Source organism: Oreochromis aureus, linkage group 23 (assembly GCF_013358895.1).
Source record: "Oreochromis aureus strain Israel breed Guangdong linkage group 23, ZZ_aureus, whole genome shotgun sequence".
NCBI classification, from domain to species: Eukaryota; Metazoa; Chordata; class Actinopteri; order Cichliformes; family Cichlidae; genus Oreochromis; species Oreochromis aureus.
In genome coordinates, this window is record NC_052963.1 from 32,668,935 (window position 1) to 32,693,250 (window position 24,316).

General features: G+C 39.0%; 1 protein-coding gene across 2 annotated transcripts in view; it reads left to right on the top strand.

Annotated features, from left to right (window-relative positions):
• The first annotated feature begins 521 nt into the window (after positions 1–521).
• The window catches only part of kif1aa (kinesin family member 1Aa), a 49,575-nt gene continuing 25,780 nt past the window's right edge, over positions 522–24,316 (top strand). The window contains exons 1-18 of one of the 2 annotated variants that reach the window (XM_039607328.1): positions 522–1,271; positions 3,928–4,086; positions 12,132–12,205; positions 12,338–12,520; positions 12,609–12,674; positions 12,762–12,940; positions 14,068–14,179; positions 14,452–14,529; positions 14,646–14,711; positions 14,803–14,820; positions 14,931–15,009; positions 15,378–15,456; positions 15,726–15,868; positions 17,376–17,414; positions 20,045–20,178; positions 21,125–21,204; positions 22,341–22,416; positions 23,040–23,119. In XM_039607328.1, coding sequence (XP_039463262.1) covers positions 3,981–4,086; positions 12,132–12,205; positions 12,338–12,520; positions 12,609–12,674; positions 12,762–12,940; positions 14,068–14,179; positions 14,452–14,529; positions 14,646–14,711; positions 14,803–14,820; positions 14,931–15,009; positions 15,378–15,456; positions 15,726–15,868; positions 17,376–17,414; positions 20,045–20,178; positions 21,125–21,204; positions 22,341–22,416; positions 23,040–23,119 — 1,592 coding nt within the window. In that variant the 5' untranslated portion in view covers positions 522–1,271; positions 3,928–3,980. The remainder of the gene's footprint in view (positions 1,272–3,927; positions 4,087–12,131; positions 12,206–12,337; positions 12,521–12,608; positions 12,675–12,761; positions 12,941–14,067; positions 14,180–14,451; positions 14,530–14,645; positions 14,712–14,802; positions 14,821–14,930; positions 15,010–15,377; positions 15,457–15,725; positions 15,869–17,375; positions 17,415–20,044; positions 20,179–21,124; positions 21,205–22,340; positions 22,417–23,039; positions 23,120–24,316) is intronic. The other variant, XM_039607329.1, reaches the window with a different exon arrangement.

Below are 24,316 nucleotides of genomic sequence, written 5' to 3' on the forward strand. Positions count from 1 at the left end.
TGTTATTGATCAATGGAAAAACATAATATGACATCAGTGCTTCTTACTGCGATGATTTAAAATCTATATTTTGGGAAAATGCAATTAATATAATTATAAAGCTGAGACTCATTAAGTTCACTTCATGGAACTGAGTCATGGTTGTCAAAAAGTGTCTTAATCTGTGCTTTTCCTGTTTCAGGTGTTCTAATCCACAGAACATGGATGGAATTAAGGTATGACAAATCATCCGGAAATGATGGTTTTCACATATTTTAAATTTTTTCAAGAAGCTACATATAAGTGGAAACTAAAGTGTGGGCTGCATGTCTTAAAAGAATACATACATAGGTGCATGTGCATTTAGCTGCTTCCTTTTTCATAACAGGTCAAAAAACAAACTGCACGTATTGTTTGTTTACCAATCAACGTTTATTATTTGCTCCAGTAAAATACAGCGACACACTTTAAAACTGCAATGCGGAAACAAAAATGTCATAAATAAACACATCTCAAGAAAAATAAAAAATGTGGGTCTTATATTGTTGCTTTCTGCTGTGATGCCGTTCCCGAGGCCTGGCTCTACTCTAAGAAGCTGTATTGGATGTTTCGGTGAACACTCAGTTTCCATGCGCGGCGACCTGCTTTGTGCCACTTGTCTCCTCTCGGCTTGATGTCCCTGATCTGACCTACTAAACCTTACAAGTACAACAGCGTTTGTGTGTCCTCACATGCACTGCTTCCAAAACAATCCTCCAAGTAATCCAGGCTGATTTTACCCTTCGAGAAAAACACAAATTCCCCCGCTATCCGCGAGTTTTACCTTTAATAAAAGGGTTTTCTCTATTACAGCTTTCATAAGAGGTCATAAGCGGGATACTAATCCCACTCCCTGCCTCCGCCTCTCCCTCTCTCTCTCTCTTCCCACTACTGCATTGATGCTGTTACCTCCCTCGGTGATGATGTCACTGGCTCAGTGGAGCTCGAGCATCCTTGCCAAAGACAGGGAGACAACAGAGCCGTTTTGATCGCTTCGGCCGAACATTTCAAGCTGCCTTTCCGTTTTCCTTGAGTCCCCACTGGCAGTCACGGGTGGAGGAAGAGGAGGTGCAGGTACAAGGCACCAGCAGGCGGTGACCTCCTCAGCCCTTCATGGAGAAGGGAAGCTGTTAGCAGGGGCAGTGCCAGACCTGGAGGAGAGCAGCGGAGGTGGTGGAGGTGTCCGCGGAGCTGGATAATAAAACAGACGAGCACGACAAATAGAGCCAATTCACGTTATTGGCATTGCCGAGGTAGGGCGGCTTTTTTTCAGTGTTACCATTGTCACAGTGCTAATGCAGTTTTAATGAAGCAGTCTTTATTTACCTAGTGTTAAATCTCCTGGGGAGAGATGGGCTTAGGGTGCGGCCATTGAAGAGGCTGTCATTGTCGGGAAAAAGGCAGCCTAGAGCGATACAGAGACATTAAAGCTGCTGTCTGACACCAGCTATGTGCTGTCATGTTATTTAACTGCGTCTATTTTTAATAAAGAGGCTTTTATTTGTGTGAGCAGGACGGCAGCAATAAATGCACTGTCATTGGGGGAAAGGTGAGGTAGACGTGTGCGCTAAAGTGTTGTGTCATAACGTCAAAAGCTGCTGAAATGACGCAATAAATGATGTTTTTATCAAGTCAAAATGGTCAGTTTTAGCTTAATAACGACAGTGTCCATGACTTGCGTTTTATGGAGCTGCTTCCATCCTGAAAAACAAAGTTGTTTTTTAAAAAGCATTTAATAAATTCACAGTTACCTAATCAATAAGGAAAATTTGCCTAAAGTCTTGTCAAAAACATTATGTGAATTATTTTAGTCTTTGTCACTGGGAAAATGGTGGCCGCCCAGCTGAGCTCCATCATCAGCTGATTGGTGTGTGAGCAGATTATGACCATGGATGTTATGTGGGAAGGGGGAAAAAAGAAGTGAAAATATATTTTCACAAGATGCACAAGTTGCACTGTGACATGATTAATATTTCCATTTCAGATAACAAAACCAGAGTCGATTTACGGCACACCTTGTACACCATTTGCTCCTTTTCATTTATTAATCCTGATTTTTAGCCTGCAGTCAGTTCACACCTGTTTTGCTGTTGTACATATGTTCCCTGCATGCATCTCGCAAGTGAATCTGTTCAGGTGCCAGCTGCAGAGGATGTACCAGGAATCAGGGTGACACAGCAGATTTACATTCAGCGATGAAAGACAATCTGAGTCACGAACACGCTCTGAGTATTGGTACCAAATCTGACTTGATCCCAAATCTTAGGCATCAATTGAGTAAAAGAAATGACAGACCCTCTTATTAATTTTCATAGCTGTACCTGATGCAGCATCACTGAAAGCTAATTGTATCATAGCGCTTGCTATCAAGCTTATTGATAACCACATTAAAAATTTTGATGATGAGTCATGCTTGTACTTGATCCACCCACCACACACTAAAATCTATTGAATGTAAATTTTTTGCCTTTTGAGCGACTGCGTGACGAGTCGTTGGTGAAATGGAGCTGCTGAATGGAGCCAGACCCTGGATTTGTGGCTGGTTTCAGTGCCATTGTCATCCAGAGAAACAGCCTGACATTTAGCTGCTGCTGCACTTCTTTTGTTACAGCTTGCTTTATTATCCATTACTCCCCTGGCTGTAGCTGACCATGCATGGTCTTTTCATGTTACAGCCACTCAGCCCTGCCCTACGCTATTGTCCCAGTCTCATCAACCGCAAGATGCAATATTCCACCTTTACAATTTTTAACAAAATAATGCAAAAATAAGACAACATTTGTAATATTATGCAACAGAGCACATGCTAGAAAAGTCTGCTATGGCATGACGATCACTTACGAACTGATGGATGTTGATAAAACCAGTAAATCTAGTAATAAGGACAGTCGTTCCCGACCTTTTTCATATAACATGCCTCTGTAGGCCTGGGAAATGGACTCAAGTATCCCTTCTTCACGATGTTAAAATTAGAACTGTACTTTTACTAAACTGTACAGAATAGCTAATTATAATAGTTGATATTAAACATGGCCAACAATTGAAATAAAGAGGTCATCAGGCATTCAAGAAATTCATGTGAGCAGAAAGCTTGATTTTTTTTTTTAGATTGATCTGTCATATCGAGGCCCCACCCATTTGCTTTTCACATGCTCTTTTTGGGGAGCCAATCAGAAGAATGCTGGCTTATTAGGATACTGGATAAACTTTGATGATTGAGTGATCCCACTCCCTCCCCTGAAAAGTAGTTAAAATTACTTTTAGTTGTTTTAACCCTTTAGACATTTTTTATCTAATTTTAAGCTTTCAGCTCCCCATTTACCAGTCGTGTAAGCTGGCCTAACTTATTGTCTGTGGTTAAGCTTTTTGTCCATTTAATAGTTCATCACTGCATTTTAAGTTAACATGAACCTATTTTGCTATTTCTAATTTCCTGACTTATGTATACTCCTACAGTGGAGTATGGTGGTATTAAACATGAACAAAGTTCCAGATAATTGATCAGTGTATGTACAAGTAATCCCTTTGAGCCCACAGCTGTAAACGGTCAGCTTTTTTACCCTTAGATCCTGATGATGTCATCGTGAGGGGATTTGAATTTGAAATGTGGCAGAAAATATACTACTAACTATACTCTATGTTTCAGTCTTCCTTCTCTACTCTTTAGTGACTTTATGACTATAACTTATATATTATGATCATGTATGCATTCCTTTTGCCTTCCTGTTTCTACTGCTTATCCATTACTTTGAATTAGCTGTTAAAATACTGCTTAAGCCTGTTTGGATTCACTCAGTTCTTTGATTAAGTTGCAGTTTCTGGGTTTCTTGGGGAGTGGTTTGCACATTAGTTTTTAGTTTAGTATTGGCAGCAACTCAGTTGTAATTCATATTCTCTTCCTTTCAACAGACCTGCAGACCGGCATTACAGAAAGCACCCCAAGGTGCTAAGAAGACAGCACCATGGCAGGGGCCTCTGTGAAGGTGGCGGTGCGGGTCCGCCCCTTCAATTCTAGGGAGATTGAGAAAGATAGCAAATTGATCATTCAGATGTCTGGAAACACCACTAGTAAGTACTCTAACTAGAATTTTTTCATAGAACTGAAGACATGGCTGTGGTTTTACTGAAAAAAGTGCATGTTTTTTATTATCTTCAAGGCTGACTTATACAGTGAAGTAAAACTGTAATTAAGTCTGACCGATGTTTGCTTAACCTGAGGGATGCTTCTTCTTCTACGAGGCATTAAGCACAAGGTTTTCCAGCTGTGCTGTAGCTCACCTCGACCTTTAACCTTTTTGTGTGGTTGGATTACTGAAACATTAATTTCCTCTGTACATATAAGGCGTATTTCAAGACACATCAAATTAGCAACATTTTATAGAGACTCAGACTCAGTTTCTGTGGGAGCAAACTTTTTTCATGCCTCAGAAAAAATGTAATCTAACTGAACTTGTTTGAGACAATATGTAATTACTACAGGGTGGACCTTTTCAGCAGCTAAACAGAGCAAGCAGTGAAGGATTTATCACATCACCAGCTTTGCAAATCAGTTGAACATCACGTGTTAGGCGACATAATCTCCTCATTTATTTTGGACAAGTCCTGCTATTTATGAATACAGATTAAAAATTGTTCCTTCTTCACCATTTTATAATTAATCTTTCTGTTCGAGTGTATGCAGTGAACAATTTTGTTATAATCCAAAACCAGCCGCATTATTTTTCCTACCAAACCTGCTCTGTTAGTTTCCTTCACTTTAAAAAAAAAATGTACTTAAGAGCACCACACATTCATAGATTTAACAGAGGACTGAGCGAAGAGACTGGAAAGACACTCGATATGTAGTCTGCTTAGCAAGGTAAAGCCGTTTGTCAATAATTGATGAGTCTTCCTAAAATATTTACCATTTGGCCTAATTTAGGCATCTCCCTCCTCCCTGCTCATGTCACGGGTGACTACACAATGAGCTGGGTGGCCTTTTTGGGCCGTCATATTTTTATGTGGGATGGTGTTTAAAGACTCGCAAGCGTGATGGTTTGAACATTTTTTACTGTACAGTAGGAGTGATGTTGATTCGTTTGGCTTCCTCCTCTGTTTCTATGGCAGTGAACAATAAGTGTTTGCCTACTTCAGCAGTGTAAACATAGACCAGAGGTACCGGAGTCCATTGGGAATAAACTGGCAGCATGTGGAGTGATGAAAAGTCCTTGAAGGTGTACCGTTTTAAGTCATCTGTGAATTTGATTTTTAATCACACAAATCCCTTTTTTATGTTTTTATCAAAGACATTATCCACACACGTACATTTAAAACAGTTCATGATTTCATGGAAACACTGCCATCATTGTGTTGCACTGTTCAGTGCAAAACAGTGCTTTACAGTAAATTGCTTTGCAAAGATGATAAAACTAGAAGGAATACTAGGGTCTCACACTTAAGCTAGAAATCATTTAAACAGAGAAATAAAATAATTTTAAAAATCAGGTTTATTCCATAGGTTTTGGGCCCTGCCCACAAATTCTCTGTCACCTTCAGATTTCAATGGCACCTCTGGTTCAGAAAAAACAATCGTGGTGATAGCTTTGGTCTTGGTTCTAATACAGCGGTCTACTTTAATCTAGTATAACACAGATTACTGAAAAAGGTATAGTCAGACCTGCATGTGGGCAAATATGGAAGCATTTGTGTTTGATTTTTCTAATTCTGATCAGAAATTTAAGACGACCTTCTAACAAAGTGGCTGCTGCTATGAGCTAGATCTGATGCCCAGCCCACAGGAGCTGCAGCTTGAAATAATGCACTGCTCAAAAACCAAAACAAGTGCTAATAAATTAGGTGAATGCAATATGAGTTTTTGCAGCAGAGGCTTGCTTCTGTTGTTCTCCACCAGAAAGAAACAATGGAGGATTTTCAGCCACAGTTTACATGCATCACACCTGCCCTATAAAGTTTATTAAAACCACAGTGGGGCTTGCAATAAATATATGCAGTATGCTTTCTGAATTTCATATTATGTTGATGCCTTAATCTGGAAAAAGATACACATTATTCCATTTATTCTTACATATTAAAAGGAAGTCACCACTTTATGTCAGCTATAGGTGTGAATTTATCATATTTCTCTTTCAGTTATTTTTCCTAAAACCCAGACTTTAAACATCCTGTCAACACTTTTAAGAAGCTTCACGTTTTTCAGATGCACAAAGCTGCTTTCAGTGAGACTGCCGGTCTTTCAGTGGAGCAGATTGTTCTCTTCCAAACTGAGTCAATAGCTCTGGATGTGGGCTGGAGGATGTGAGCAGGCTGATGTCATGAAAAAGCCCATTGGTTGCAGTGTCTGGAGGGGATAGAGAATCGGGGTATAAATGCCCCCTTGTCTCTCTGTAGTCTGGGTTGAAGAAAGGGAAAAGACGAAGGAGTTCTGGATTTTGTGTGTGTGTGTCTCTCGCTTCTTTGTGCTCCCTGACATTCATGTGTGGGTCAATAGCCCAGTTCCCACAAAGCAGGAGAATGGCAGTAATCTTGTTGTCTGATAGAGCTTCCCTCCCACGCCGACCTTAATTAAGATGCAGGGGAAAGACCTGAAGGAATAAGGGGCCTCTCTTTAGACGACTACTTGCTGCAAATACTCTGTAGATTTCTGTTAATTTTGCTGCAGAAAAGTTAGGAAGACATCAAAATTTTCACCATCGCAACATAACAGGTAGTAATATATGTAAAAGCAAGAGATCTAATCAGGTATATGAATGTAGATGCATTACTTTAACATGCATTTGGCGGTTTCTTTCACATGTGTTCATGCATTATATCCCATTTGGACTATATTCCAAAAAAACTGCCCTGTTTCTCATTCAAGTAGCATGGGCTTAACAGTGCACTGAGCTAAGGTTATGAATTGCATATTGAAGATGGCTGTAGCCTAAACCTTGATGCTCTTTCATAGGCAGCAGGAAGTGAATAGAGTAGTTTAAAAGCCTGTGGGAAAACAGCCATGATTCTCATTTGATTTATGACCTTGGTAACCACTGTTATGGTGACTTTATGGTCTCAATTGCTATTTTAAATTGGTCTTTAGTACATCATAATGCTGATCTAAATCATCATCTCCATTAGAGTAAAATAGACACCAAAGCAGGGTATTCTTTAAAGTGTTTAGGATTGACACTCAGACACTCACCCCTCCCTTGTTTCAAAGACGATAACGACAAACTTGAACTTAAAAACAAGGGTGAAATTCCCAGTATTCCCTATTCTATTTATTATCCAGCATTGTGACTTTTTCCGGTAACAGTATAACTAACGTCTTTTTGAGAGAAAATGTGGATTCATGCCTTTCCTTCATCTGTGTAGTAAAAACCCTCTTTACCATAATGATTACTGCTCTTTTATATAAAAGTGCGTCATGCAAAGACTCGTTTGACAGTCAGACTTCATAAACTCAGATAAAAATCAGCAAACAGCTGCTGCGGCTGAATATAGCATCTACGTGGCTTTCCTCCAGTCCCTGTCAGTGAGTTCATATCCCCTCTTTCAGACCTGCTGACGCAACCACATTTCCTCTTCTATTGACTGGGGCAGGTCAGCCGTGACAGTCCTGAGCAGCATCACTCAGTCACAATTATGAAGACCTAGCAGCTATGACAAAGACAAACATGGAATGTGCAGTAAAAGGATACTGAAAACATGACAGAAGGGCAACTGAAATTAACCTCGAGCAGATAATCGCTGCTATAATTAGGAAAAACGACGAGGAATGACAGATACAGTGATGAGTGGAGGCATTTGATAAAGTGGGAAACTTTAAAACTGGGCCACCTGATCAGCATGAGCAGTACTATTTTCAGTCACAGTTACGTAAAAAGATTATTTGATGTTATTAGGGAAATATTAGAAAAATAGAAAACATATGGAATGCTCAAAATTGGAATACAGTGTAGTGGTATTCTTTCATAATACACAGCTATAAGAATACATTGTTGTGAGTACATTTTGAGGTGGTAAACATTTGCAAAAAGATTAAACAAAACAGTAAACAGTAATTAATTTTTTTCCCCAATAAGTCCTTAACTTAAAAATTCATAGAATAAACGTTTGTAAAGAAATATAGATTCAACATTGTAAATATACACTGTTGTTTTAATAAGTCAAATTGCATTAACTTAAAATATTTTGTTATCACATATTTTTACAGTTCAGTTAATTATCTCCATGCAAAAAACTGAATTAAAAACAGCTTTTATTGAGGTATTTGGGTATTTAGAACATTGAAAAAAATATATATGATCAGCAGTTTCTCCGTCTTCATACATTTTTAATATTTGATTACCAAGATATCTTATGTGTATAGTAAAAATGAATGGCTTTTACTTCAAAACACTCCAGACGTGGTGACGAGGACGGAAGAAAATGAACTGCTCACTATTCTCATCTAATTGTCTGCACTTATTGACGGGTCATCAATTAAATCTACAGCTAAAAATTAAAAAGTGCTTCCATCATAAAAAGGGAAGATAGATGGCAAAAGTGGATATGGTCAAGTTTGAAGGAGGTCTCCTCTGTGTGCTTGAAATGATGCAGAAACTGTCCTATGGTGGAGAGATAAGCGATGATCACTGGAAGAGATACCTCAGCTATTGATCTTAAACACTCAGTCCTGCTCCTGTCTCTCATTGCAGCCCTCATATATGGTCGGTTACTAAATTAGTTTCAACAATTACTCTGTCAGAAATTCTCTTTTTGTTTGTGGCTACTTTCAGAAAAATGTTTAATTGCAAATAAAAACCTTACATGCATTTAACAAGCTTGGTTAGGATAGTATAAAAGAAGTCTGTACCCGTGCAGTCTGCAAAGGCGGTACCCGGTACTTCTGCTCTGATGGTAATTCGTGCTGCCAGTCACCACCACTCCAAAGTAATTACCTTATCTGAATGCAAGACACTCTTGTATTCTGTGCTTAAGTAGGGATGCAGAGGGCTCATCTTGTATGAATCACAGCGCTGTCGAAGATGAGTAAGTTTAGAGAGGATGTCATACTGCGAAGGCTTCTGGGCAATGATGAAATCTTGTTTTTTTGAGTTTTTTTAATTTTAGAGGTTTGATAAAGTAGTCCATGTCTCCTTTCAGTTATTTACCGAGTGAGTGAATCCAGAATTTGTAAAACCAGATCAGCGTTTTCTGTCAGAATGGACAGTTTCCTGATCGTGTTATAGGTGATATTTACTATATACCCAGTTAAAAGCAATAAGTAATGTGACTACTAATACTGCTTAATGAAATATGGTAGAAAAGGAAATTACTGCATAATAAAAGATGCAACACAGAATAAGCTGCAGTGAAGCAGCACAAACTCCTTCATTGCTACATAGGAACTGTCTTTTGTTTCGGCAGCTGTTATTTTTTTAAATTTGTAACCCTTTTTTTAACCCTTATTTAAATAAGAAGTGAAAGTAGAGAGTTTAGTAATCTCCTTTGGGAGAGCATCCTGTTTCAGATAGGCAGCATTAGCAGAGCATGTTTTCCGATGGTGGGAGAAGCCGGAGATTCTGAAGAATATCCACACAGACGGGTAGAACATGTTTGTGTGACAGAAGCAGCACAGGCAACAGTGCTAACCATTAATAATAATTAGTGAGCAGTCTAGATTTGTGATGGTTAGCAACAAGATACGATGATGATAAGATGAATGAGGATTATTTTTGAACTTTCAGTCAGGTTTAACTTTAACCAAAACCTACGCAGGCCAAAAATCCTAAAACTTGGTGGAAAGGTGAAAAATGGGCAAAAGAAGAACACATTTCTTTAAAACTGCATATTTTAAGTGTATTGACGTTGATTGAAGATCCTCTCTTCGAATGTCCTTATGGTTCTTGAAATTGTTTCTGTTAGCAGCAAATACAGACTACACTGCTTGGATAAGTATGACAAATATGAGGACTGTAGTACATCTATGTTCATATCTGGCCTTCTTCCAGAGTACCAGGATGAGTCACGGCCAGTAAGTGAAGTCTCATCTCTTAGTCATGGCGAGGATTAGATCTGAAATCTGAAACCCAAGTCAGCCACACTGGCCTATATTTCATAGCTGGAAACAGTAGCAGTGTAGAGAGGAAATAATACTGTGTACACTTACTTGAGCTCGTACTTAGCTCTGGGCCTTTTCCTCTTTTATCGACCGCATCTGCATTAGTAGAGAAAATGGTCTGGAGCCCAGGGAGCAGGGAGGAAGCATCATGTTGGCACCAAGACCAAATGAGATATGTGGGCACACCAACATGTGGAGTGGTATTCATGCAAGAAACAAAAAGCAGACAAACCTCGATTTCATTGTGTCTGCTGAGTTTGGACAAATCAGGGTGAAACTGTTTGATGCACAGCAAAAAAAAAAAAAAAAAATCTCAAGAAATACTCTTTATTAGATGTTTTTGCAGAAAAAAAGATAATTTTGTGTATCTAATATTTTACGTTGTGTTCATAGTGTAATGTCTAAAAATGAAAAACAAGCAGAATAATATTATCAAAGGTTTTCCGTGTTACTCGAAATATTGTTTTCCCCAAAAATGTGTTTTTCCAGAAGTTAAATCTATAAAAGCTGCAATTAGTCATTTGGTTCGAAGTGCAAAACCTTTTCCAGTGAAAATTCTTTAAATACTCTATGCTTTATTTTTGAAACCAGTGTATCATCATCATGTCGATCAGGCCACGGGGCAGACATCCTTAACATGACGTTGGATCAGCCATCAGTACGATATGATTTAATTATAAATCACTGTTTAACTGGATTTTCTTGAGTTGTCGTCATTCTGGGGATCAGACTGTTAGTGCTTATTTCAAAATCAAATTTGCATATTTTCCTCTAGGCTGTAGTGCTGTTTCAGGGATGGCTGCAGAGACGTCTGCCTTCTCTCAAATGTAATGAACATCTGAAAATCTGGTGTATTTTGGTGCTCAAAACTTGAAAAAAAAAGCATTTAAATAACTCAACATCCCTTCTTAAAAATATTGAAATACTTGTTAAAAAATCACAGCCTTTGATGTGAGCAGTGTCATGTAGGAACTATCCTTTCCGCCATCTTCACTGACCAACATCAGCTGAGAGGAGACGCCATTAATATTTAAACCCGGCCTGTCTTCATGAGAAGATGCATGTTTCCTACTTCCTGCACAAAACCTTTCACAATAAGGTTTTGGCACTTTTTTTGAGTAACTACATCATGAAACATTGAGTATTTCAGATGTATTTTTTGTTTGTTTATTCCGTTATATTTAACAGAAACCAGGCATCTCTGCAGTCGATATCTCTAAAACTGGGCAACTTTCACCAAAACAGTCTGGATGAAAAAAAAGCAATTCACTCTGGAGGGAAAAAATGATTTAGGGCGAACTGTCCCTTTAAACTGGGATGAAGTTATACACTATCAATATGCATATGCTGTGTGAATACACTGTTTAATGTGTAATGGGGAGAAGGCATTTCCTGTTTGAGTACTGAGATGGATGCTTAAATAGCTCATGGAGGATTTGTGATTTACAGAACAGCTGGCAGACACAGGAAGACATAAAAGCATATAGACACTTCACTGGCCTTCTGGGAAGATTGAAAGTTATAACACTGACAAAGGTGGAATTTATTGGAGGGCTACCAAAGGTCAGCGAAGCCTGACATATTACAGCTAAGAGCGGCTGGTTGTTTCAAGCTGTATGCTGTTGAAAGATGAGCTGAGCGCGAGGTGTCCTAGAAAAGTCCTAACAGGTAACAAAATAACTGGCCTTTTGCCTGTTTCTCAGCTGGTTTACCTCATTGACTGGCTGACGGGGTGCGACCTCAGCCTTTGATTTAACAAATATTGGATTTTACAATTTGACATGGTCTCCAATGCCTTCTGTTTGGTCCTCGTCTGGTTGAAGTGTTCCAATGTGATGCCTATCTGTGATGAATTTATGTAGGCCTAGCCCAATAATTTAATCCCAAAGGTAGCTGTTGATGCAGAAAGGAGAGGTGACTGAAACCTTTCCAGCTCTACTAGCACAACATGACACCAACCCAGGTCAGATCCAGTTTCACATGGGTGGTTCTCACCCTCCCTCTGACCCATGTTCCTTGTCCTGTCTTTCAGCCATCATCAACCCCAAGCAGGCCAAAGACAACAAGAGCTTCAACTTTGATTACTCCTACTGGTCTCACACTTCGGTAAGTCATCCGTGCACCCCCGGAGCCCAAGCACAACGCATCCACATATTTTCATCAGTTTTGGTTTTATTTGTTCAAGCCTTACAAGACATTTTTAGTCTTAAATGACCAATTATTGATCTCTGTCCACAGCCCGAAGATGTCAATTATGCATCTCAGAAGCAAGTGTACAAAGACATCGGAGAGGAAATGTTGCTTCATGCCTTTGAAGGCTACAACGTCTGCATCTTTGCATATGGTCAGACGGGTGCTGGCAAGTCCTACACCATGATGGGGAAACAGGATGTGAAGGATCAGCAAGGAATTATTCCCCTGGTACTGACACACTATGATTAATTTAACAGGGCACATAATAAATTAAATAATTTATCTTTTTGCGTATTATTATGTTTTCCTCTTCCAGCTATGTGAAGACCTTTTTACAAAGATCAATTATAATACAGACAACAGCATGTCCTATTCTGTAGAGGTGAGTGTGGGCACCCCTTCTGTTTATACAGTGAATTCAGACCTCGCATCTGTTATAAATGTTCAATCAACTGTCAATTTGAAACAGGTAAGCTACATGGAAATCTACTGTGAGCGTGTGCGGGACTTGCTGAACCCAAAAAACAAAGGGCACCTGCGTGTGCGAGAGCATCCTCTAATGGGACCTTATGTGGAGGACCTGTCCAAGCTGGCTGTCACCTCCTACAATGACATCCAGGACCTGATGGATTCTGGCAACAAGGCTAGGTAATGTAGTCAACCATTTCTCGAGTCTCAGGAAAAGGCAGTGAACCACAGTAGTGCTAAGTTAGCACGTTAGCTTGGTTAGCAAGTAGCATAAACTGCCATAAACTGTGTGAGTGCAACACTAAGGACACATATAGCTGCCAATTAACAACAAAACTTAAGCACAGACTTGTTAAGCGAGCTGTTCATCACAGCAGGGCTTATTATTCATCAGATATTTACATAAAAATTTTCCAAAAGCTTCTAGATTGATTATGATTCAGTGAGTTATAAAAATTAAACCACTAAGTTATATAACAGTTTACCTCATGGACAGTTGTTATGGAGGCACTTTTGAGGGAAGCTTAAAGTGGCTGTTTGGGGACTGCAAATTCTATTTAGCTTTATTTTAGCTCCAGAGGAAATGAAATGAATGAAAGGGCTAATTAAAGAGAGACTCTATTGATTTTAGCCACGTGTAGCATCTTTCTTTCTCTCTTAAAGTAACTGCAATTAAAGGTTTAAACATCATGGTTTTTATGGTGCATGCATTGCTTTGACCCTAGATTTTAAAAGATCTGTCTTGTTCTTAGACCCTGCGGTTTTTTATTTTGGCCCTTGATTTGGTAGAAAATTGATTTTAGCGCTTAAGGAATTAAATCTAAACATCATGGTTTTTCATGCTTTAGTTTTGACCCCGTTTTAAAAATCTGTCTTGCATCTTCTTCGGAAAGATGGAAGCATCCACTCGGATCATCTATAAATACATACAGTGAAAACATGGAAGGGATAGAGAAGGGAGAAGGGATTTAATATTTATATATAAACATTAAAACATCAATAGACAAAAAATTTATTAAAATTAATCATCAAAATAAAACTGGAAGCATAAAGATGGGAAGTGTCATAAGGCTTGGGGATAAAACACAAGCACAGTGACCATTAAGTTTACGTAAACATACCTGCTGTTACACTAAATATACTTTAAAAAAATACTCTTTATATGTAATGACCTATTTCTACTTTGAATATTGTTTTATGAGTGTGTCATAAAAAAAAACATTTTAATTAAATTATACTTAAACCCACATCCTGCTGGCTAAAATCTGAACTGTACAAAGTAATTAAAATTCATCGTCTCTGTGCAGGACTGTGGCTGCCACCAACATGAATGAGACAAGCAGTCGCTCGCACGCCGTCTTCAACATCATATTCACCCAGAAACGCCACGACACAGAGATGGATAACACCACCGAGAAGGTAGAGGATTTTTATCTGATCCTCAATGAATTTGTTTAGCATCGAGTTGCTGTCTCGGTTTATCTGCCCTCTGACTGATGACGCTGATTTAAGTCTTGATGGGAAGTGGAAATCAATGACTCCTTGAAGGTCATGAGGATAATTCTTAAGCTGTTTTTTTTAATGAAGCCTGTCTCTACATAAAGATGAATACCTATTGATTCTTTTTTTGTGTTGTTGAAAGCCCATGTATTACATCTTGGATTCTACTGATTTGGTGTGTGCTGTTCTAGGTCAGTAAAATCAGTTTGGTGGATTTGGCTGGCAGTGAGAGGGCCGATTCTACCGGAGCCAAAGGGACCAGGCTAAAGGTGAAAACACTACAAAAAAAATCTTAAATCATGTTTATTTATCCGACTAAATCCTTGTTAAAGCAGTCCGTGCTTACTGTCATCGTAATCCTTATCTGCCTACTGTTCTGTCACAGGAAGGAGCAAATATCAACAAATCTCTAACCACACTGGGGAAAGTCATCTCTGCTTTGGCAGAAGTGGTCTGTATTAACCATTTGTTGTATTTTTTAAGATGAAGTTGATTTTGTGTTGGATAAAAATTACAGTTTCCACTGTCTCATTTCATTTTAGGACTCTGGGCCGAATAAGGTAAGTGACTTACATGTTATTATCCTAATTCATTATTTATTTGAACCTATAGCAAACGCAGAAAAAATTAATTAATGCTGATTTTTTGTGTGTCTTTTATTTATAAACAGAATAAAAAGAAGAAAAAGGCAGAAAGCTTCATTCCATACCGAGATTCAGTTTTGACTTGGCTACTGAGAGAAAATTTGGGTATGAACACCGTTTTTGTTTCAAAGGCATCAAATGTCTCTAATTTTTCTAACATCACTGCGATATGTAACAAAATCCCTCCAGAAAATCATGCATCTGAACCCCAAAAGCTAATCACTTTTACATTTTAATGCAAACCACAACTTTTCTGTTAAATGTAAGATTTATATTGCACTTATGTAATTGTACTATATGTAATCATTTGACTTTTTTTGGGTGTAGCAAAATCTAAATTTTAACTTCTTGTTCAGACTTGAGTGTTTTCCTATTTTCCTGACACCACATTCATGCAGAACTAGTGACAATCAAGTAGTTCTACACACTCTGAACTCAAAGCATGTTAATTTACATCTGTTCTTCTCTGTCAGGGGGAAATTCTCGAACTGCGATGGTTGCTGCTCTGAGTCCAGCTGATATCAACTACGATGAGACCCTCAGCACGCTCAGGTAAACAGAGCAGACAGCACATTTTGTGCTGCAGATTTTTCCTCCCACACAGCTGCTTTGAAGGACACCGGTGTCGGTGAAACGCAGGCATTGTGTTATCCATGTTTCCCTCAGAGGCTTGCCTCACTTTCACATTTCAAACATCCTTCACGGGTTGCAGCTGCAGCTCCGGGCTGCAGAGTCGAGGATGTCGGGGGAATTATGAATGTGTATATATGTGTGTGTGTCTCCTCACACACCTGTGTCTCAGTGATCTTTTGCATTCCCAGGTATGCTGACCGTGCCAAACAGATTCGCTGTAACGCTGTCATCAACGAGGATCCCAACAACCGATTGGTGCGTGAGCTGAAAGAGGAGGTGTCTCGCCTGAAAGAGCTCCTCTTTGCTCAGGGCCTGGGTGACATCATTGAGAGTAAGGGACCATTCATTGGATTTATGTGCCCATTATCTGTAGATTGAATTTTAAAGTGTTCATAATGGTCTTGGACCTTTTTTTGTAAGAGTCAGCCTCAGCTCAGCCCACTCACAAACAAATTTGTTCTCCCTGTGCTCACAGAAGCCGTGTTGTACTCACAGACATGTTGATCTGTTCAAATAGAACAAGAAGCAAATTAAGAACCAGCCAGGGCAATAAAATCAGTGGGAAGAAGTTAATGAAAATTAATAGATAGGAAGTGGTTTCAGACAGCAGTAGGACCAAACTTGGCACGAACGCATTATTCTCCCATTTGTGTCTAAAAACAGGCTCGAAAAAATGGTGTAGGCGTGGTTTCTAGCATTAGCATCTGAAGCTAACACATCATACCAGTTATGTGCTATGTGAGAGGAAATGTTTTGCCTCCACTCCTGTCCTTACACTCACTCGGCCATGCAGCAATGCCTTTTGGTGTGCCACAATTTCATTTAGCATCCAGATAAAATGAAAAAGCCACCCACCTGTGAAACAGGCAGGGTGCTCCTACATAAATCACACGGCACAAGTTATACATCTCCTTATATTGGGACGTGAATTCATCTTGATTAGGTATCATCTCAGTAGCACTTTTTTATGTCAGAAACCATTACAGATACCACAGCCTCAGTTATCCACAAGCACCGATATCATATTCCCTTTCTTAGGCACCTGAACAGTTTATAGTGTGTTTGGTGGAACACTAAACTTTTGGATGAGCTGTACAGCAAACCATATATTTGTTCAAATCATTTAAAAATGGTTGAAAAAGACAAATATGGTCAAGAGTTCCAGCTTGGTAATGTAAAACAGCATCAGCAGGAGAATCCTAGCAGCCTGTTTGCACAAAGACACAAAGTTGAACGGTTGAATTATAGTAGAAAAATTATCTATAGAGAGTAAAACTGTTTTGTAACTGGCTGTAAACATCTTTGAATATTTGAATATTTTAACATGGGGTTGACTCATTTTTGGAGCCAGCCTCAGGGTGACATTAAAGGAACTGCAGTTTTTGACACTTCGTTAGGGGTTGATGCTCACTCATGACTCGCCTCTTCTGTGCGTTAGCTGAGACTATATTATACTTGTTTTTCGCAAAATGTAATCCACTAATTTTGGTCAATTTATATAATTATATATATATATATATATATATATATATGTATAAGTTATAAAGTATATATAATATTGGCCAGAACATATAGTATTAGCTCATTGCATCTCTAATCTTGATACCACATTTACTGCAGTACTGCAAACAGATGTATTAGATGGATGTTATATTATTTTGAAACCATGCACAGTTCCTTTCCCAGAGAAAGATCAGGATTAATGTTTGGAGCTTGTAGAGCATATTAAGACTGCAGTGCTCAGGTGTTCACCAATAGCTAAATGAACATTTTTACCTGTGGAGAATTTAACTAAAGGTGTTGTGCTGTCTTTTCTCTCTCTCTGTCTCTTCTCCCAGCATATCGAGCGTCTGGTGCTGATATCGAGGGTTTGAAATGTGTGTTTTCTGTTTCTTGCTTCTGGCTCTGCAGCTTAGAATCGCAGCTGATTAATGTGGCAGCGTTAAAGTGGTTTTTCAGTGTTCTCTGCAGCACCAAAGGAACTGTTCTGATTGTTTTACATGATTTTTAGTGAAACGCGAGAAGCTAATGTTAATGAAATACAAACAGCATGTTTTCCATCCCTATTCAGGCTTTGCCATATTATGGTGCTGTAGAGATCTGAGTATGACTTTATAGATGCACTGATAGGTCAGCAGAGCAATATAGTATGGAAGCTTGTGCATCATAATGGGATTCATTTCATCTTTAATTTCCCTGATGTAGAAATTGTGACATCCATTTCCCCTGGCAGGTCTGTCTGTGTAAGACGTGCTTTATTTGTACGCCAAGAAAACACACATATCACATAAAAAGATTTAATGACACATGCAATGCAGTGCAGAATTAAATCCCCTAATATATTCTAAGCAATATATTCACAAAGCATTTACAAAATAGATAACAATGTAATAAAAATCTGAATAAACCTCAATAAACAAACTTAAAAGTTTGGATGTTGTGAGAAAACAGAATGCAATTATTTGCAAATCTCATAAATATATTTTTATTTTCAATTAACAAAATAAAACATTCTAAGAAAAAGATGACCTCATCTTGAACTTGATGGCAGCAGCACAATCAAAAACATTGGGACAGGGTGATTTCCCACAGTGTAGCATCCCCTCTTCTTTTAACAACACCCTATAAATGTGTGGGAGCCGAGGAGAGCAGCTGCTGCACTCTTAACAGGAAAATGTTCCTTCCTTGTCTGATTGAGGATTATAGTCCTGTTACTGACCTGTTGCCAGTTAACCTTATTAGCAGCGATATTTCCCTTAATTTTCCAGCCTTCTGTTTCCTCCTTCCAAATATTCTCATGAAAGAGTAAAAAGTCTCAGTTTAAATATTTAGTGTTCTGTAGTTAATAGAATATGGGTTTATGAGATTTGAAAATCATGCTGCCTTTATCTCCATTTCAAGCATTATTCCAACTGTTTTGTGTCCGTATTTTATAATGAATAAATTAAAGAGAACGTACAGTATAGTTGGCCAATAGTAGCAATATAATTTGAACAGAAGTAAGCTATGTATTTTTAAAAATTATAGTACAGCTCAGTATGTTTATTAAGATCTTTTTAAAGATCACACTGACAGCAGTACATATAAAAAAATGTTTTTATCCTGTTTTGGCTATAAAGCTATACAAAAGTGGACCAGGTGAAGCATTTGTGATATAACACCTTTCCTGTGCTAGATCCCTAAGTTCTCAAGTTCCCTAAAAAAGGTAATTTATGATATGATATTGCATTAATTTAAGTGAGGCTCAATGTAAAAAATAGAACTTTTAAGAGAAAGAAAATGTATCTACTTTAAAAAGATATTTGGATAATTACCTTATTACATTTCCCGTTTACGAATCATCAGTCTGTCAACGCCTGCTGGCAGGCAGGATAACAGGGCACAGAGGAACGATAAGATGAGGGTGATGATGTAGTCTTCAGACATATAATCACTTACATAATAGTGGATCTTTTAGGTCTTCTGCACTTTTCATGCCATAAATTTTTACAGTCTTTCCATAATACACAAATTAATTAACCACAGAGGCAATATTATGTGATCAATCTTGGCGAGCTGAAGCCTGTCCAGATGGATGGGTGTGATACACTTGGCCAGTTTATTGCTCTGTGTTGCCATAGCAGCAGCAGCAAGGTTGTTATTATTGCTTTCTGCTCAGGCCTTTCAGGTGCCACGATAAAACCAAGCTAAAGCTCTGAACAGAAAAATATAAGGGGCCCTTTTTTTATGTGTTACTTTAATAATAGATTTACCCAGAAATTTCATTCAAAGCTAATCAGACAAACTCATCGCTGTGTCTGATCCTCTACCAGAGAAATGGATTTCTGCTTCCAGTAATTTGTTTGACATTAATAATTTCAGCAAAGCATGCTGAGCAGTAAATGCATCTTGCTGCTTTTAGATAATAATCTTAATTGAGAGTTCTGGCTTTCTAATGTTCTGTGCAGAAAATAAGACGCCATTGAAAATGAGTCATCGTGTTTGTGCACACAGGCTCTGCGGAGCTCACGTACTTTGTTGTTTTCCGTAACTGATGACAGTTTTTAATTTTTCGGTAGAGATGCTTGAATGGGAATGAGTAATGGAAATCTTTTCTCATGCTGCTCGAACAGTTTCTCAATGGTTCTGCATTTCACGCTGTGCTTGAAGTTTTGTATGGTAGCTACATTTTCGTTAAGTCTTCTTGTGGCTGGATGGCCTCCTTGTTGCATCATTTGAGTTCTCTGTGGCTTTCTGCTGGTGCTGCCCTCGCTTCTGTGCTACCAGTTCAAATTTCTCTCTGTGAGTTAGATTCGTTTCAAGACACGTATCTTCTTTCTTTTCTATTCTCTTCTCTTCCTTTTCTGTCTGCATTTCTCCGTTCTTTTACTCCCTGTTATCGATTACCCCAAACCCCGCTTCCTGTCCCCACTCCCCACGCCCCGTCCCACCCTGGCAGACATATCCGATTACAAGAACAATAACAATAAAGGCCAAGCTGTGAATCAAAAGGATGATCTCTCCACAGTGACCAATGCCATGACGGGGATGAGCCCCTCTCCATCTCTCTCAGCCTTGTCCAGTCGGGCCGGATCTATTGCCAGTCTGCACGATCGCATCATGTTCAGCCCAGGCAGCGGGGAGGCCATCGAGAGGCTGAAGGTGAGCACCAAACCCCGTTTAACCCCCACCCCAGTCTTACACAGTCAGGAAATAAAACTTCAGTGACATTCACCAGGCATTTGTTGAGGTTCAGAGTCTTTCTAATTGTGGGCAGATTCAATAAAAAAGCTCAAAACCTGATTTCCTAAAAACAGATGGGTCTTCAGAAATTCCCAGAGCCCAACAAAATGACCACCAACAGGCATATTTCTGACCAAAACTCAGACTAAGGCCATTACACAGTGAGCATATTGTGAAAAGGTACACTAAATTCAGAATTTTATGAATGCAAACACAGTACACGTTGCATTTTTGGAGAAAATTGGTAGGACGTGTACTCACAGCCCACCACAATGCAGCTCAATTCATCAAAGAACAGCAGAACTGGCAACCAGCTCTATTCACAGGTTCACACCGAGCACATGTGACAGACGTGAAAAAGGCTCGAGACGCCGTGGCATCTGTCACATGTGCTCGGTGTGAACCTGCTCTCATCTGTGAAGAGAATGGGGCTCCATTGGGACACCTACCAATTCTGGTGTTCCCTGGTGAATGCCAATCAAGCTTTTTATGAGCAGTGTAGTTATAATTAAAATGATGCACCAAGGAGGACAAGCAGAGCAGGGTCACCCCGAGCCCCCCTTTATCTGTGTCCCTGGCTCTTTCGGCCATTTTAATACTCAATGAAGCTCTACGTTATGGCACAAAGACATTATATTCACACCCTTTTTTACATGCCAACATAAGGTCATCTAATGAAATCACAGATATGGTTCATTTAATTTCTGCTACTTAAAAAGTAAGCAATTAAGTAAGCTAATAAAATACTGGAAAATAGTGGAATTTTACTGCTTCATTGCTGAATTTGGATGTTTCTTTGCGTTAAGTCCAGATATAGTTATTACTTAAATGATTATCACCACACTTTTTTATTTTTTAATGTCAGGAAACAGAGAAAATCATCGCTGAGCTCAATGAGACCTGGGAAGAGAAACTTCGCAGAACAGAAGCCATTAGAATGGAAAGGTAAGACAACGAGATGCTTAGTTTTATTTTAATTTATTTTATTGCATTGTTTTCCTCTTTAAGGTTAAACTTTAGAAATACTAAAATGCGCCAAAACAGGAACAACATCCTAATAATTCAAGATAAGAGAAACACGGGAGGATTATAACACACATACAAAAACTTAAATGCTGTAAGATGAATTAAAATTTCTACATTTCCAAGATTACAGTTGTTCATTTGCTGGAAAATGTTGTTTTTTAAAAAAAAAAAAAAAAACTTAAAAAAATGCAAAGTTTCAAGGACATTAAAGATATTAAAGTCAAAAACTGCAAAAACTAAAGATAAAAAAGCATAAGAAACCTTGGTGTTCTGAGATTAAAGTCACAGGCTGGATAACTTCACCTACGCCACAGCGGCCATCAGTAAACGCTGTGTTAACGTTGTGATTCTGGGCTCAAATCAGGAATAACTTCATATTGCACCAAATGCAACCTGCTACAGGCAGGTATGTCCTCAGGTTACAGGATTGTAGAAGCAGTGACGTCTAGCTGTAATTCTGTGATCAGATTGAGCCAATCTGGCAAAGTAACTGTTTGGCCAAAAATGAAAGAAACCTACTTTTCTCATAAATTTATGGCTTAAATCTCAGAGAATATTTTCCTTGTAAATACCTGATTAAAAAAAAAAAAGAGACTTTATTGTCCAAGAAAATTGTTTTTTTTTTCTTCTTAGAAATTTACAACTTTAATGATACATTTTCTGGGTTTCCTCCTCGGGTCGTACCACCCTCCACAGGATCTATGATTTTTTTATATACCCATTTATTTGTTTCCCTCAGATGGCTGTAATATGCTGCCATTAATGTGCCTTATTCAAGAATATTAAAATAGAAGTAAAAAATAATCATGCTTAATCTTAATCTTGTTTTCCAAACCTCTAAAATGATCGACAATGACAAGTATTTCTTCCAGTCCGGCCTAAGGTGAAGCGTTCAGTGATCTGAGTGTAGAGCAATTGGTGCCACCTCCAGAATAATATTGGGTCTATGCTTTATTTAGGAAAGACAACATTTCTCATTGAATCAATGTTGAAAAAAAGGTATATTTACATTAAAAAAATATCTCACTTGGTATGCTGATGATATTCGTCAACAGAGAGGCCCTGCTGGCCGAAATGGGTGTAGCAATGCGAGAAGATGGCGGAACAGTTGGTGTGTTCTCTCCAAAGAAGGTAAAAGATGTATTCTACTTCTCCAAAACCACTGTGATCTAATCCTTACCGCTTCGATTATTCACTGCTGTGCTTGTTTATTTACCCCCAAAGCCCTCTGATAGCCCTAGAAAGCCCGAGCCCGTGTTTATCGACACAGTCGGGCTGTTTTCCCCCAACGAGGTTTGTAGCTCTGAAGTGTTTAAAGTGTCTCCTCTGATGAGTGCTCGAGCCTCGTCGAGGCAGATCAGACGAGAGTTTCACTGTTTCATTAAGTGTTATCCTAAATCTACTTCATTACTCACTTCAAACACTCCCTCACTGCACCGAAGGCAGCCATGGGTGTAAACATGGGGGAAAAGATAATAGCAGTGCCCTAATTTCAGTGATTTATGGCTGCTTGCCTGCAGCCCCAAAACATCTGACTTCATTAAACACTCCATGCTGGGACGCTGTGGGGAGTGACTGCATGGTTTTAACTATTGCTGATTGTTTGATGTTTCTTACTGGGAGAGCTTGTATTTCAGACCACCTGTTGTGCACAGCTGACATATGTTATAATGTAAATAACATATGGATGTTGAATGACTCATGCATATTGCTAGCCGAAAGTTAACAGTGAAATATTCCCCGTTCTGTGTCAGACGCCTCATTTGGTGAACCTCAACGAGGACCCTCTGATGTCTGAGTGCCTGCTGTACTACATCAAAGACGGGATCACCAGGTTAGAGGCTGACATTTTACAGTGTAATAAGAGGAAGGCGGTTCTCACCCTGAGAGGACAGAACCACTGCAGGGAAGACCAGGAGAAAATGCGATGTAAACAAATGTGATTTATGTAGAAAGTAAAGTCTGCTGAAGCTGTCGTGCTGACCTTTATTTAATTAAAACCCCACTTGGATCCTTTTTATTATTAGATGCCTCCCATATTATTGCGAATGACTCATAAAAAGTGTGGGGTCAGCTTATGATGAGGGCACACCAGAAAAAGTTTAAGAACTGCTGTATTAGCATGGTACTGATTAAAAAAGGACATTGTTTTTATGCTAATCTAACTTCAAGAGACAACAGGCCTGCATTGCAAACATGTTCTCATCACATGGCATCATATAATGTTGTGTCAGATGCCTGTGCCTCACTGGCACAAAATGTTCTCCGCCAGCGGCCCTTGATGCACCGAATGTGGTTACATGGGCCACCGAGAGATAATGGTCCCCATTTAGAGACCCACACTTTCCACAGAAGGTTGGTCACAGGTTTATCAGCCAGGAGATTGGGGTTTGTCTCCCATTTTGACCCTTGTATTGTATTTAGTCTTTATTTTTTTTACTACATACACTGATTTATTTCATAAATGCATATATTCATATACATAAACTGTATATGAAAGATGGACATGCCATAAAGCTGTAATGGTTTTAATAGGCAGTATGTGGATGAGAATTCCTGTGGTTGCAAAAAGAAGTCAGATTTCTTGGTCCCTGTCCTCAGTGAACACCTTCCTGATGAGATTATGGGCTCAGCTGCTAGCTTCAGTTAGCCACTGTGTGATCGTACTCTGTCACACTGATGTGATTTCAAAAGGAGAAGTAGCAGAAGTGTCACTCTTCAGAAATCACAGCCTGGTTACTGAAAGAAATTCACCCAGCTTGATGTGAGCAGCTTCCTGCCAGAAGTCTTTTTTTCTATGGATTCATCGGCCAAAGTAAAGGTATGGGTGGCTAATGATATAGCTCAGCTAAGGAAAAAGCCATCAGTGATTACTTCCTGTGACACTGTCACCACCATGAGCCTCTTGTCACGGTGGATGGACGCATTCTTCTGCAAGGCCATGCGATCTGATGGTGTAGCTTTGAATTGTTCACAGTAACGTTTGTGAATTTTTAAAGTAACCAGGTCATGATTTCTGAAAACAAACATT